At 37.4% G+C, this 14,642-nt stretch overlaps 1 protein-coding gene across 1 annotated transcript; it reads right to left on the reverse strand.

Annotated features, from left to right (window-relative positions):
* Positions 1-5,269: 5,269 nt before the first annotated feature.
* LOC142164601 (uncharacterized) lies at positions 5,270-5,779 on the reverse strand. Its single transcript, XM_075222600.1, has one exon. The coding sequence runs from the start codon at positions 5,777-5,779 to the stop codon at positions 5,270-5,272; it is 510 nt and encodes a 169-aa protein (XP_075078701.1).
* Between the last annotated feature and the right edge of the window lie 8,863 nt (positions 5,780-14,642).

Here is a 14,642-nt window from a genome sequence, read left to right on the forward strand (position 1 = left end):
GAGCTTCTAGAATGTGAGTGATTTCCATGCCATAGGGTAGACTGGTGGGATCTTCAGCACTCTCGATCATGAAATTAATAACCTAGGAGGACAACTTGTTTTTGAGTTTGGTCATAAGGCAGTATACGAAGAAGGTGTCTCTTTGAGAGAAGGTTGAAAAGGAACCAGCACGGGGAAGCAAAGTAGTTGCTACAATGTGGTCCAGAACTCGAGTTTCGAAAGTAACATCACTGGGACCTAACTAGTTTAGAAGGGAGTTAGAGGGACACTCAGCAATACACTATTTGTCTTAGCCAAAAGAAATTTCAAAGTCATTAGGACAAATGTTTTTAAAAAGAATAGGAAAACCAGAACAACAACACTGAAAGAGCGAATCAAACATGGCACAATCAAGAATAATGCGCTTACCTAACACTAAGGATTCCAACCTATCAGGCTTACTAGAACGGAGATTGGCATAGAACATTTTTACCAGGGGTTCATACACCTTAGGCGGAGGAATGGAGAGGAACTTAACCCACCCTTGATGAACAAAGCGGTTTTTGACCTTGCAATTGAGGGCTTCCATGTCGTCAAGGTCGACAACCCTTCCATGAGCAATGGGCTTGTCCTTCAGATTCGAGAAAGGCAAAAAAATCAACCTTGGATATCTTTGGGGTAGAGGAAACAGGGGGTTCTTCCATGCGTCATTTTCCTATGGCTTTTTCTCCTAGGAGCTGAGAGCGTTCATAGAAATTTCCCTGAGAATAGGAGAAACCCTCAGAGTGATCGAACCCTAGGTCTACTTGTTCTGGGGGCATAGATGGGGGTTTTGCTTTGGAACGGGTTTTCTGGTAGAGGCAGAGGGATTTATAGGATGTTTGGCCATTGAAGGGGAAGGGGTTTGATCGGAGCTTTGGAGAGGGGATAACTATGAAAGTGACTGAAAAGGGTTCTCCACCTTAAGAAGAAAGTTTCTAACGGTTGAGTACCAAAAAGGAAAAGATGTCAGTTGAAGGGACACGATGATTGGCTTTCCAACTTTGAACGTCGAACTGATGTGAAAGAAGAGAAAAGAGAAGGAAAAATGAAGGAATAATTAATGCATGAGTAAAGGACAATCATTACACCTGTAAAAGAATCAACAGTACATATAGGTCCTAAAGGTTATTAGTAAAGAAAGTAATGCTAAGTAACATTCTTAAATCACAAAATCTCTACTCTAATAAAGGCTTAGTAAAGGTATCAGCTAACTGATCAGTAGTTCGAACAAAAGATATTTCTATGTCTCCCTTAAGAACATGATCTCTAATAAAATGATGCTTGATATCTATATGCTTTGCTCTCGAATGATGCACATGATTTTTGGAAAGAAAATAGCACTTGAATTATCACAAAAAATTTATATATGCTTAAACGAAAGTTCATAGTCACCCAGTTGATGAGACATCCATAGTAGTTGTGCGCAACACTGTCCAATCGCAATGTATTCAGCTTCAGTAGTAGACAATGCAACTGATGCTTGTTTTTTACTGTTCTAGGATATCAATGCCTTTCTCAGTAATTGACATGTACCGCTTGCACTTTTTTTATCGTCCTTATCACCTGCAAGGTCAACATCTGAAAAACTTTCTAATTTAAAAGAGTTAGAGTGAGGTTACCATAGTCCATGAGATACAGTCCCAATGAGATATCGAATGATTCTTTTTACTGTGGTCAAATGTGATTCCTTAGAAGCTGACTGAAACCTGGAACATTTACATACACTGAACATAATATCCGGTCGACTTGTTGTTAGGTACAACAGTGATCCAATCATACCACGATATTTAGTTTCATCAATAGGGATTCCCTGTTCATCTTTGTCTAAATTTGTGGAAGGACTCATTGGTGTACCAATGGATTTTGCATTGCTCATACCAAATTTTTGAATAAGTTCTTTTATGTATTTGGTCTGAAATATAAAGGTTCCTTCTTCAAATTGTTGAATTTGTAGTCCAACGAATAATATTAGCTCTCCCATCATGCTCATTTCGAATTCGCTTTGAATAAGATTTGAAAATTCCTTGTGCATAAAAGGGTTAGCACTACCAAATATAATATCATCAACATAAATCTGAATAATGAGGTTACCTTCCGATGATCTTTTAATAAACAAGGTAGTGTCTATTTTACCTCTTGTGAAGCCATGATCAACAAGAAAGAAACTAAGTCTATCATACCAAGCACGTGGAGCTTGCTTTAGCCCATACAGCGCCTTAGTGAGCTTATATACATGGTATAGGAACTTTGAATCTACAAACCAGGTGGTTGTTTCACATATACTTCTCCCTCAATAAATCCATTAAAAAGGCACTTTTAACATCCATTTGAAACAACCTAAATCCTTTAAATTATGCGTATGCCAAAAGAATTCGTATGGATTCCAAACGAGCTACTGGAATTAAGGTTTCATTATAGTCAACTCCTTCCTATTATGAGTACCCCTGAGCAACTAGTCTGGCTTTATTTATTATGACCTTTCCATCCTCGTTCAATTTATTTCTGAAAACCCACTTTGTTCCGATTACAGAAACATTTTCAGGTTTGGGTATCAGATTCCACACTTGATTCTTACTGAACTGATCTAACTCTTCCTGCATAGCTTGAACCCAACTTGAATCTTTTAGCGCTTCCTCTATCTTCTTTGGCTCAACCTGATAGATTAATGCAACATTTGCTTTCTTTTTGAGAGCTCCCCTGGTTTTCATTCTTTCATTTAGATCCCCTATACTGAATTTTTGAGGATATTCAGGCTCGCTTCTCCATTCATTTGGATGCACTACTTTGGCAGTTGGCTCGATTGGTTGATCTGGTACACTGCTGCTAATTTCACCAATTGACTCTGTCGCAGCAGATATATCAGTCGACTCTTGAGATTTGCTTGTCTCCTGAATTTCTTGAGCTTGATCTTCATCATTTGCAGTAATTCCTTTCTCGGCCAAGGGATTATTTTCATTAAATATAACATGTATTGATTCTTCCACACATAATTATGTTTATTATAGACTCTAAAAGATCTACTATTTAATGAGTAGCCCAGAAAAATACCTTCATCACTTCTTGGATCGAATTTTCCAAGATTATCCTTACCGTTATTGTGGATAAAATACTTACTTTCGAAGAGATGGAAGTAACTGATATTGGGACGTTTACCTTTCCATAATTCATATGGAGTCTTCTTCAGAATAGGCCTTATAAGGCATCGGTTGAGAATGTGACATGTTGTACTTACACCTTCTGCCCAGAAGTGATTTGGTAGTGAATGATCTCGTAACATAGTATGCCATATCTTGGAGGGTTCTGTTCTTTCTTTTTACAACCCCATTCTGTTATGGTGAGAGTTGTGCAGAGAAATTATGTGTGTATCCCTGATCATTACAGAAATCATCAAATGCTCTACTTTCAAATTCTCCTCCATGGTCACTCTGAATTGTTGAGATCAGATATCCCTTTTCTCTTTCAACTATTTTGCAGAAAACTTCAAAATTTCTTAGTGCTTCATCCTTATGAGATAAGAAAATTACCCAAGTGAAACATTAATAATCATCAATAATAACAAAAACATACCTCTTTCCTCCTATACTTGCAATTCTAGTAGGCCAAAATAAATCCATATGAAGTAATTGCAAAGGTTTGGAAGTAGATACTATATCTTTATTTTTGAAAGAGTTTCTGGTCTACTTACCCATTTGACATGCATCATAGATATGAGTTCTATAAAAATTCAGTTTGGGTAGACCAACTTAACTCGTGTTTGGACAATTTTTCTATCAAATACATGCTAGCATGACCAAGTTTCCTATGCCACAACCATGGATCATCAGACATAGATGTTAAGCAAATATGACCATCTATCTTTTCAAAACCATCAAGGATATAAATATTTTCATACCTTTTTCTAGGAAGGACTATTTTACCTGATTCGTCTTCAATAGCACAACTTGTTCTTAAAATTTACCTCATATCTTGAGTCGCAAAGTTGACTTATGCTCAAGAGATTGTAGTTGAGGCCATTGACAAGATAAACTTCAGTGATGTAACAGTTGTTATTGAAAGAAATTGTTCCAGTACCAATTATTTTGCCTTTTGAGTCATCCCTAAACTTAACACTTCCTCCATCGATTTTTGTAACTTCTTTGAACAAGTTTTTGTCGCCTATCATATGACTGGTTCACGCACTATCTAGATACCATTTTCCTTTGCGGCTTATTCTATGGTGTTCCTGCAAAACAAAGTGATTACTTTCTTTTATGTACCCAAGCTTGTCTGGGTCCTGGAGGGTTAGTGTTACCAGATTCAGAATTGTTTTTTGGTTTCTAAACCAATCCTGAAATGTTTACTTTACGAAAACGACAAAAGGAATATTTATGCCCACTTTTGTTACAGTAATGACATGTAACTTCTGACCCACCTTTAGGTTTTTCATTAGTGTTAGTACTAGTCGACTTAGTTCTGGCTGGTCCTTTTCCAGTTGACTTGTAAGTCGTCTGGTTTGACCTAACAGAACTGTGACTGGTGGATTTGCACATGCCATTGAGTTGCATTTGCAATTCCTCAAACTCTTCTTAAAGTACTTCTTTTTCGATTTCACATACTTCATGTTTTGGTTCCAGTCTTTAACTTCTTTAGTAAGTCTCTTAAGCTCATTCATTATTTTTGGAGACTCTTTCAAAGTTAAATCAAGAATATCATGCAATTCATTGCATCTTTCACAGTTATAAGATCTTACCTCATTTGTTTCACCTCGTACTATGAAACAATTTTCATTTTCTTCATCTGAAGTGTCCTCATCTGTCCAGCATCCTGAGGATTTGTTCATTTCGTTTTTCAGAATCGTCATGAAGCAAAGATTTTTTATCTCTTCATGGTCTGAATTGTCTTCATCACTCCAGCTTCCGAAGGATTTGTTCTTGTTAAAGCCTCTATAGATCTTCCTTTTCAGTTCTGGGCACTCAGCTTGAATGTGCCCAAATCTTCCACACTCATAGCATTTTCCATCATTCTTGTCCTGTTCGTTGTATTGCCTGGATCGTCTTGGTGGAATTCTTCCTTTCTTTGTATTCCGGAATCTTCTCATTAATCCATCCATGTTTCTTGATATCATAGCAATCTCTTCTTGTAGAGCTTCAGGATCATCATCAATTTCATTTTCAGCTATTTCAGTTGAGGTCTTGAATGCAACTATTTTCTTTTTTTCTTCTTGACTAGTCTTCTTGATATGCATTTTTTCAAAATCTTTGAGATCTCCTCATGATGATTTGTTTAGATCCTGAGATTCCAGTGTGACTACTTTGGTCTGCCAAGTGGTTGGCAAACTTCTGAGAATTTTTCTAACTTGATCACCGCTGGTACAAGGCTTGTCAAATGCCTTTAGATCGCTAATTATTTTGCTAGACCTGGCAAACAACTCTTCAATAGATTCTCCTTCTTTCACTGAGAAGAGTTTGTAATCATGAACCAACATGTTGATATGTGTTTCCTTTACTTTGCTGGTTCCTTCATATGTGACCTCAAGCTTGTCCCACATTTCTTTGGCTATATCACAACTTGAAATTTTTTCATATTCTTCACCACTTATAGCATTATGAAGCAAATTTCTCGCTTTATTGTTAAATTGTACCACTTTCATTTGCTCTTTTGTATATGAATCTATATCTTCAGGATCAACAAGTGGTGAAGTAGCAACTGGTAAGGGATAGTTCCCCTTTTTAATGACTATCCAAACTTTGACGCCATAGGCCTTGGCAAAGATCTCCATACACACTTTCTAATGGGAGAAATGTTGTCTATTGAAGTACAGTGGTCTAACTTGTGAAGTTCCTTCCTGAAAGAGAGCTCCTATGATAACTTGATTTGTCATGATCTTTTCTCACAAGTTGTTAAGCAAAAGTAGAATGTGAGCCTTGCTCTGATACCAATTGAAAGTACAAGAAGGGGGGTGAATTGTATATTTTTAAACTTAATCTCTTATTAGTTGACTAGTTTGTCAATTAGTCGACTAGATATAATGACCTAACAGTAATAGTAATAGAAAGTAAGATACAGAAAGTAAGTGCAGGAATTAAAGATACCGAAATTTTATACTGGTTCGAATTCAATGTGAATCCTAGTCCAGTCCCCTTGGGTTGCAAGGGAGTTCTCTTTAGTAAATGCTTTTCTCTGAGCACAGTGGCAATGATTTGATGACTCAGTTCCTCTAACACTCGTTTCCTTTTTGATGCAATGCCTCACCAGTGTTGTACTCTCCTTTTTTTCTCTAACTTGTTACACAACAGATCTTAGAGAACTACAATATTTGTTTGCAGTAGAACAAAGAGAGGATTTTTTGTTCGATCAAAGTATATTTGTCTAAGGTTTAAAGCCATGTATAAATACTTTGGTGAAGATTGATTGTTGACGAGGCTTGACAACCCAAGAGATTTGATCCTTGGAAAGAGATTGATTCTTTCCAAGAATAAGATAGCTAGTTGTTGCTCTTCCTTGATATCCTTCCTTCAACAGTTGTTTATGATGAAGGTTTACTCCTTGATTGTTGGTCCTTCTGAAATTAGCCGCTTAGCAATCTTTACAGGAACTTCGATCTTCCAGATATGGTGGCCTTGATTAATGCCTTAAGTTTAGGCTTGCTTGATTCTTTCCATCGCAGTTGTCCGTAATCTTTGTTGATTGATTTACTGATTGATTTCTTTCCTTAGGCATCCAGATTTGATGATTGATTCATAATCTTTGCTGATTGTTTTCTTTACTTAAGCATCAAGATTGACTTCAACGATCTTGTAGTATCTTCTTGATCCCTTGTTCTTCTGTAATTGATTTTCTATATAGATATATTATTTGCATCATTAACACTAGATATAACATGTCTACCTTGTGATCATCTGTCAAATGAGCAACCAAGTGAGGAATATCACCAATAATTGAACACTCTAACCCAGCACGCATATGGGCAGTCGTATGGTCCAAAATTATGGTCTGCGTCATGTTTCAGATTGCTGTAATAAGGAAATATCTCGGGAAACCCAATAGAGTTGTATTTGCAGGGGAGCTAAAGTGATTCAGCTACCAAGATAATCATCACCACTTTCACAGTTCTGAAGATTAGTTAACCATATAATGACATCTTCTCGAAGCTTCAGCCTATACTTTTCTCCAAGCTGACATATATACACAGGACGGAATTGGTATTCCACAATATAGCTTCTTCATGAATGAAACTAAAGAACGCACACCAAACCAAAATATTGCAAACTTTAAGAAAGAAACATAAGTTTCAAAAGCTATAATTGGGCCTAAAAACAAAATTTACTCATTTTATTATCTCATTCAAGGAAGTCTCTGATGTGATGATTGAGCGTTTAAGAGTATGATAAGAACCAAGAAATCCCAGGTTTTAGTTTCCGCTCTAACATTGTTAGTTTGAGTGCCCTCATGAATTACAAAAGAACTTGGTTCTTTACCGTACTCCTTAAACGTGAAGTAAAATAAGCAGTAAAGTTAAAACAACAATTTTACGTGGAAAATCACCCGGCTCAGAAGGTGCAAAAATCACAACCTACTGCGTAGGATTTTCAGCTTCAATTTTACTAGAACAATGAGCAAAAATGTATCAATTATAAGACTGTAACTCAACACTCTCCAGTACTCCTACTACGACTATTTGATTTACAAGTTACTCTAATGTCATGACCCAAAATTCACTAGTCACGATGGCACCTAACCTGACCCGTTAGGTCAGCCAATTAACAGTTAACATAATTCTAATAAATAAAGGTGATCAACAAATGATATATCTGAATTTCATACAATATCTCAAGGACTGGTAATACAAATTATGAGCTATTAAGACTGGATTATTGCAAAAACTGATATGAAATAAATACAACTTCTGTTTGAAATGTGCATAAACAGAACTCAACTCTAAAATTACCTAGGGACAAGTGGTAGCCACACCTGGAAGGTACGAACATCTTCAGAGTCAGCTCTCGTCATCCACTGCAGCACCGCTCTAAAATATGTGTGCAAGGTGCAGAAGTGTAATGAGTACAACCGACACCATTTACTCAATATGTATCTTGACTAACCTCGAAGAAGTAGTGACGAAGCCTTTTAGATAAAAGATACTCACTGATATAACCGGTGCGGTAGACTAACAATAGAACAATACTAGAACATAATAGAAAAGAGTACAACAAATAAATATGTGAAGCAGTAAAAGATTACTAGAAGAAACACGATAAATATTCCTCAATATCATGACCAATCCTTTCCTTAGAGCAATAACCAAAAAACCACGGTAGTAAATCAATAACTTTCATAGTGTGAGCAATATACTCAAGACATCAAATCAAATGGCACGACAATACTCTTCATGTATTTATCTCATCTTCACCAAATATAAGTTGAACAGTACTAACCAGGTGAAAGAAATGTCAATAACATTAATGTCAAAGTGGGAATACATAAGTAGTAATAACGAACAAGGCAATACATATGGACAACGGAAACATACTAGGTAGAAGACATAGAAGTAATGACAGCAATTAGGAAAGAAGAATATAAATTTTACTAACTAACATGGTAGAAGGCCTAGATGTAGATATAAGAAACAAGAGGGAAATCATGATCTTTATGAGCTAACAAATAGAAATCATGTATAGCTAACATGGTAGAAGGGTTATACGAAAGTGCAACAAATGAGAAACGACATAGATTTAGATTTGTCAACAAGAAGGAAATCACGATATTTGAAAGTTAAACATAAAGAAGGCATAGACAACACAACAACAATTGAGATAGAGGACAAAGACAGAACAACAACGACAAACCACATAGAAAACATAGGTGCAACAGTAACATCTCAAGATAAAGGTATGATTATACACAAGGAAAAGATATCACAACATAATACATGTCCCTCATCCTCGTATGCATGGAAACAACATTCGCGCCATGAACATGACATTATGAAAACATGACAATGTAAATAAAATGGCACGACATCGCCCTTCATGCTTTTACTCTCATCCTCACATGATAATGTAAATGATAACATGATAATATAAATGAAATAGCATGACATCACCCTTCGTGCTTTTAATCTCATCCTCACATGATAATGTAAATTAAAACATGATAACATAAATGAAATGGCACATCATCACCCTTTGTGCTTTTACTCTCATCCTCATATGATAATGTAAATGAAATGGCACGGCATCACCCTTCGTGCTTTACACTCTTCCTCACATGATAATGTATATGCAATAGCACGGACACCCTTTGCTCTTTACGCTCTTCCTTACATGATAATGTGTATGCAATGGCACAACATCATTCTTAGTGCTTTACACTCGTTCTCACATGATAATGTGTATGCATTGGCACGACATCACCCTTCGTTCTTTACACTCTTCCTCACCAAGCACATGTATATCAATAGCAAGAAAGGTAGGAAGCATGAATAACATCAATGAGAGTATTTAAACACATATTCCAAATGAACATCAACCATAACTTTCAAGCCAATAATAATTCAATAAACCTCAAGAACCTTATTTTTCAAGTATTTCAACAAGTCTCAAAAATGATCTTCAACTCAAGTATAGAATCCAATATATCAAGAATAACAGTCGTAGTGATGTATTGGTGATTAAGCATAGTGATGACCGAATTTAACACATCAATAATTTCACAAAAATCCGTCAAATTTTAATAAGCTAAATCTTGGTTTCTAGAATTTAATTTCACATTCCTAGTAGTCTAGAAGTCAAGCAAGACATGAAACAAGAAGGTCAAGTAATTCTACAAATCACATTTATTCGTATAATTTACCCCCGAGCTTGATTAACCTTGGCACATGCATATACGCTCGTCACCTCCTATATGCATCACCACCGCATGTAGCAGATAATGGCAATTAGTAAGAATAATTTCCTCAAAAAAGTTAGGCAAAACACTTTCCTCAAACAAGCCCAATCATCTTTTGAACTGCTCGAAACTAGCCAAAAGCAATTCAAAATCATCAAATAATGCCATAAGAAGCAAACCCAATCGATAAAGGTCAAATCTTTACACATTTACTCAAAGTCAACAAAAAAATCAAACCCGGGCCCACATCTCAGAACCTAACAAAACTCATAAAACCCAACTACCCGTTCAATTACGAGTCCAACCATACTATTTTCACTCGATTCCAACTCCGAATCAGTGTTCAAAACTCAAAAATTAATTTAGGAAAGTTTAGGCAAAACCCCCAGATTTTTCTTTTGAAATCATCAATCAAATACCAAAAACGAAGATGAAATAACGGAATATAGTCAAAACCGAGTAGAAAACACTTACTCCAATATATGTTGTGAAAATCGCTTCTAAAAACACCCAAATCCGAGCTCCCTAACTCAAAATGTGATGAAATAACTCAAAGTCCAAAAATAGAGTACTTTATAATCATTGGGAAGCAATACACATCGTGATCGCGGGACATCCTTCGTGATCGCAAAGAACAAACCTACTGCCATCAAAATACTCTACGCATTCGCGATACTGGTCACACGAAAATGATGACCTCATACACTATGGCTCCACGAATGCAAACTGACTTGCTTGAACGCGATGAAGAATTCTCCATCTCCCGCTCCTACTTAACCCTATGCGTTCGCGATACCCCATGTGTGAATGCGAACTTTAACCAATCTAATCCTCCGCGATCGCGTACCATCTGTCACGTCTGCGATGGACAAATCCACCAGTATACCAAATTACTCTTTCCGATCACACCTGGACCTTCGTGATCGCGAAGAATACTAGGGGCATCAGATAACATCAGAAACCAACAATGCATGAAAACTTAAAATGATCCAAAATCAACCCAAAATACACCCGATTTCCTCAGGATCCCATCCGAACATACCAACAAGTCCCATAACATAACACGAACTTACTCGAGGCCTCAAATCACGCATAAAACCATCAAATCCACGAATGACAACTCAAATCGAACTTAATGAACTTCTAACTTCCAAATCTCGTGCCGAACCATATCAAATCAACTTAGAATGGCGTCATATTTTGCACACAAGTTCCAAATGACATAACGATGCTATTCCAACTCCCGGAACCAAAATCCAATCCCGATATCACCAAAGTCAACTTCCGGTCAAACATATGAATATTCCAAAACTCCAAATTGCCAACTTTCGCAATTTAACGCAAAACCTTCAGGAAACATCCAAATGCAAATTCAGGCATATCCGCAAGTCCAAAATCACCATCCGGACCTAACAGAACCATCAAAACTCCGATCCGAGGTCAAATACACAAAAGTCAAACTTGTCCAACTCTTCCAACTTAAAGCTTCCTAGTTGAGAATCATTCTTCCAAGTCAACTCCAGATCACCTGAACACCAAAATCGTCGATTCACACAAGTCATAATACATCATATGAAGCTACTCAAGACTTCAAACAGCTGAACGTAATGCAAATGCTGAAAATGATCGGTTGGGTCATTACATGCTCCCCCACTTAAATATACGCTCATCCTCGAACATGCCAATAGTTGTTCCAAAGCCATCAAATTACTGTGTAACTTTCCATGGGTTAACCTAGGGGTGATCCCACATCACCCCAATCCATGCAATCCCGTCAACACAACATAGCTAAAGATCCTTACTTCAACCTTAGTCTTTAAATCTTAGAACCTAATTTACAATATTCGTGATTCACTACAAGGCCCGAACCTCGCATCTATACACTTTATAAATCCGAACAAACTGTATCAAGCCACAACTATAACCCAAGAGTTAGTCACATGATACACCACATAACTCAGATACTCACGACAATAAATAATGACCACCATATCTGCCCAAAAGAAAATCTGGTACCGATAGTAACCTCATATCAAATAAAACCTCGTTTAAAACCTTCGTACACTGCCGATGATGAAAGAAACATGCAGAATCTCTTAACCACTCATCTGATCAATAAGCCACGAAGCTCAGTTGTCCGACCAGGGCCATTGCCAATATCCTTAGCGGAAATATGGTATCATTCTTCCAAACATTCCTTATCCCAAAATGATAGTGCAAATCACATGTCTAGAAATCTCATCTCAGCCAATACAAGCAGCCCAACCGACAAGTCTCACAAAAAAACCATCTGGAGCCCCACACAATGTGGTTCCGTACACCAAACAAGTAATAATTCAGACATGACAGATAATAGTAAGAAAGTTAAATAAGAAGGCTACAAAGCAATTTAAACAGATGGGGTAATATTAGCATCTTCCTATGAACTATTTTCAACAAAGTTAGAGCAAAACACAGAAATAAGCATAAGGAGTTACATCTTATCACAGTACCATTGCGGCACGCAACCCGATCCAATCATATCAATCCATATTGGGCTACCCATCGAGCCATAATACTTGGGCTGACTAATCACATGTGCGTCAACATCAAACACGATAGAGAGCACAAAATATAACTGTGGGAAGATGATTAGGCACAAACAATATTGAGAAAGACAAGCACAACTATGATGCAATAAGCAAGTCAACATCACGAGGGCCATCTCGCCCATAACGCCATAAGGCCTAAACGGAATTAGAATATGCGTGCAAAAAATCATGTAACCTTAACCACCCCTCATAGCATAAGATAGAAACACATAACATAGACCAAGGCGTAAATAACATACATTCCGCCTGATAATATACATGTGGTAATAAATGCGCAAGAGCAAGCAAATTCGATCCGATACAGAATACACGTTCTCATTAGGCTCACAAATAATCGCTAATCAAAATCTGATCATCCCCAAACAGGTAAATAACCTTCCAAAAGTCGATAACAACCTTTCCACAACACCTACCACCAATCATCCAATCCTTAATATTTCTTCACAATTCGCAATCAAGGAATAGTCTGTCAACGAGAACATCCAGCCTCTGAACTCACGAATACCAGAATCTTCATATCTGATCTCAACATCGCTAGTCAAATGGATGATGCGTCACTTATACTCTATCATCTTATAGAAAATACCCACAACTCACCTGCCAACATGCGCACTCTCCTCCGGTGATATCAATAAGTGCCCACATCCTCTTAAACATCTGAAATTGTCTGTTTCATCAATAACTCATATCCTTCCTCCACCACTAAACCGCAACCTTGTACTTGCAACTTTCAACCCCACACGTCGCACCGCCTCTGACATGCTAACTCGTGACACTATGAAAATCTCATAATCAACTCTGAACCATAAGCAAGTTGAACACCTCATCAACCGTGAACCTTTCATTTAACTCAATCTAGGAGGACATCACCACACGTAATGTAGCTTCTATACCTGTAGCAAACATCAACTCCGGTCGTAGCCATAACCATGGTGAATTCTTTAGAACTCATTAACACATAATCGAGTCATCAGAACTGATCGCCTCTAACTCAACCGAATCACACAGACTACCCACCCGAAAGTAACTCCATCCGATATGCTCGCTCTAAAGGAACATTCTACGAATCTGAAGCCGCTTCTTGCATCTCTCTAATATTTCCATATGGAATCATTCTCGAAATAGGAATACTGCAGATTCTGTCACCATTTTCTACCAACCTCAAGCCCTTCCTATACACAAATTCAGAACTCCTTAAATGCTACATATGATCTAGAACTCATCAGGACCTTCTCGATAACCACTCATCTTACACTGATCTTCAATACACAACTAATATGCACCAACCAACCCGCGCTTCACCAACACATGACTATTCAAAGAAACAACCAAGCAATCCCTCGGTCCGAAAACTGATACAACGCATGATCCTACAATCCGATCATCATTAATAGACTCCCCCACTTAGCCCGAAGCAATAGAAAACATCATCGGTAATCCAAAGTACCTTATCTTCATAGCTCCCCCGATCTTGCACGTCTATTTAGCTGAATACTTAAAACTCATGCAATACTAGTCATAGAACACTCCGAAGACTCCACCAAGCGCATACCCATCCTTGCAATAATCAAGCAAACTTCCCCAAATGCTCTAAAATGATAATATATGCATTCCACCGAATGGAAACCTCATACGAAACACACGATCCAAACTCATCAAGTAGGAGATAACCCACCAGTTGTACTCAAATCAATACCTTACCATGAACACACCTTAATCATAAAATCTAGGCCACCAGCTATCATTCCCAAGTCCGTGCTTACCAATCAGATACAAGAATCCTCTTTGTACCAAAAATGAACGATTAAAATTTGTATCACTACATCTGCTGCGAAGACCAGACAACACATCGCGATAATAATCAAACATCCATACCCCTTCGTAATCCATTTGTAGCATCACAAATCGTCGGCGCATAGTGAATACCGAGTATGCAATATCTCATATGAACAAATACGAAGAATAAAAATCGTAGATTTCAAGCTGAAACAAGGCCGCACGATAATGAAAGAAGGAAAATTTTCGTAAATGCCTTGTAGCCACTCGAAAGTAGGTATGGACGTTATCATACCGATTCGCAAGACTTTACTAGACACTTGCTCATGACTAGTAGAACCAACGAACCTAGTTCTCTAATACCAACTTGTTATGAACCAAAATCCA

Source organism: Nicotiana tabacum, chromosome 1 (genome assembly GCF_000715075.1).
Source record: "Nicotiana tabacum cultivar K326 chromosome 1, ASM71507v2, whole genome shotgun sequence".
NCBI lineage: Eukaryota > Viridiplantae > Streptophyta > Magnoliopsida > Solanales > Solanaceae > Nicotiana > Nicotiana tabacum.

Bases quoted from the DNA above. Each gene is read 5' to 3' on its own strand.
- LOC142164601 (XM_075222600.1), bottom strand. From the start codon at position 5,779: ATGGAGATCTTTGCCAAGGCCTATGGCGTCAAAGTTTGGATAGTCATT.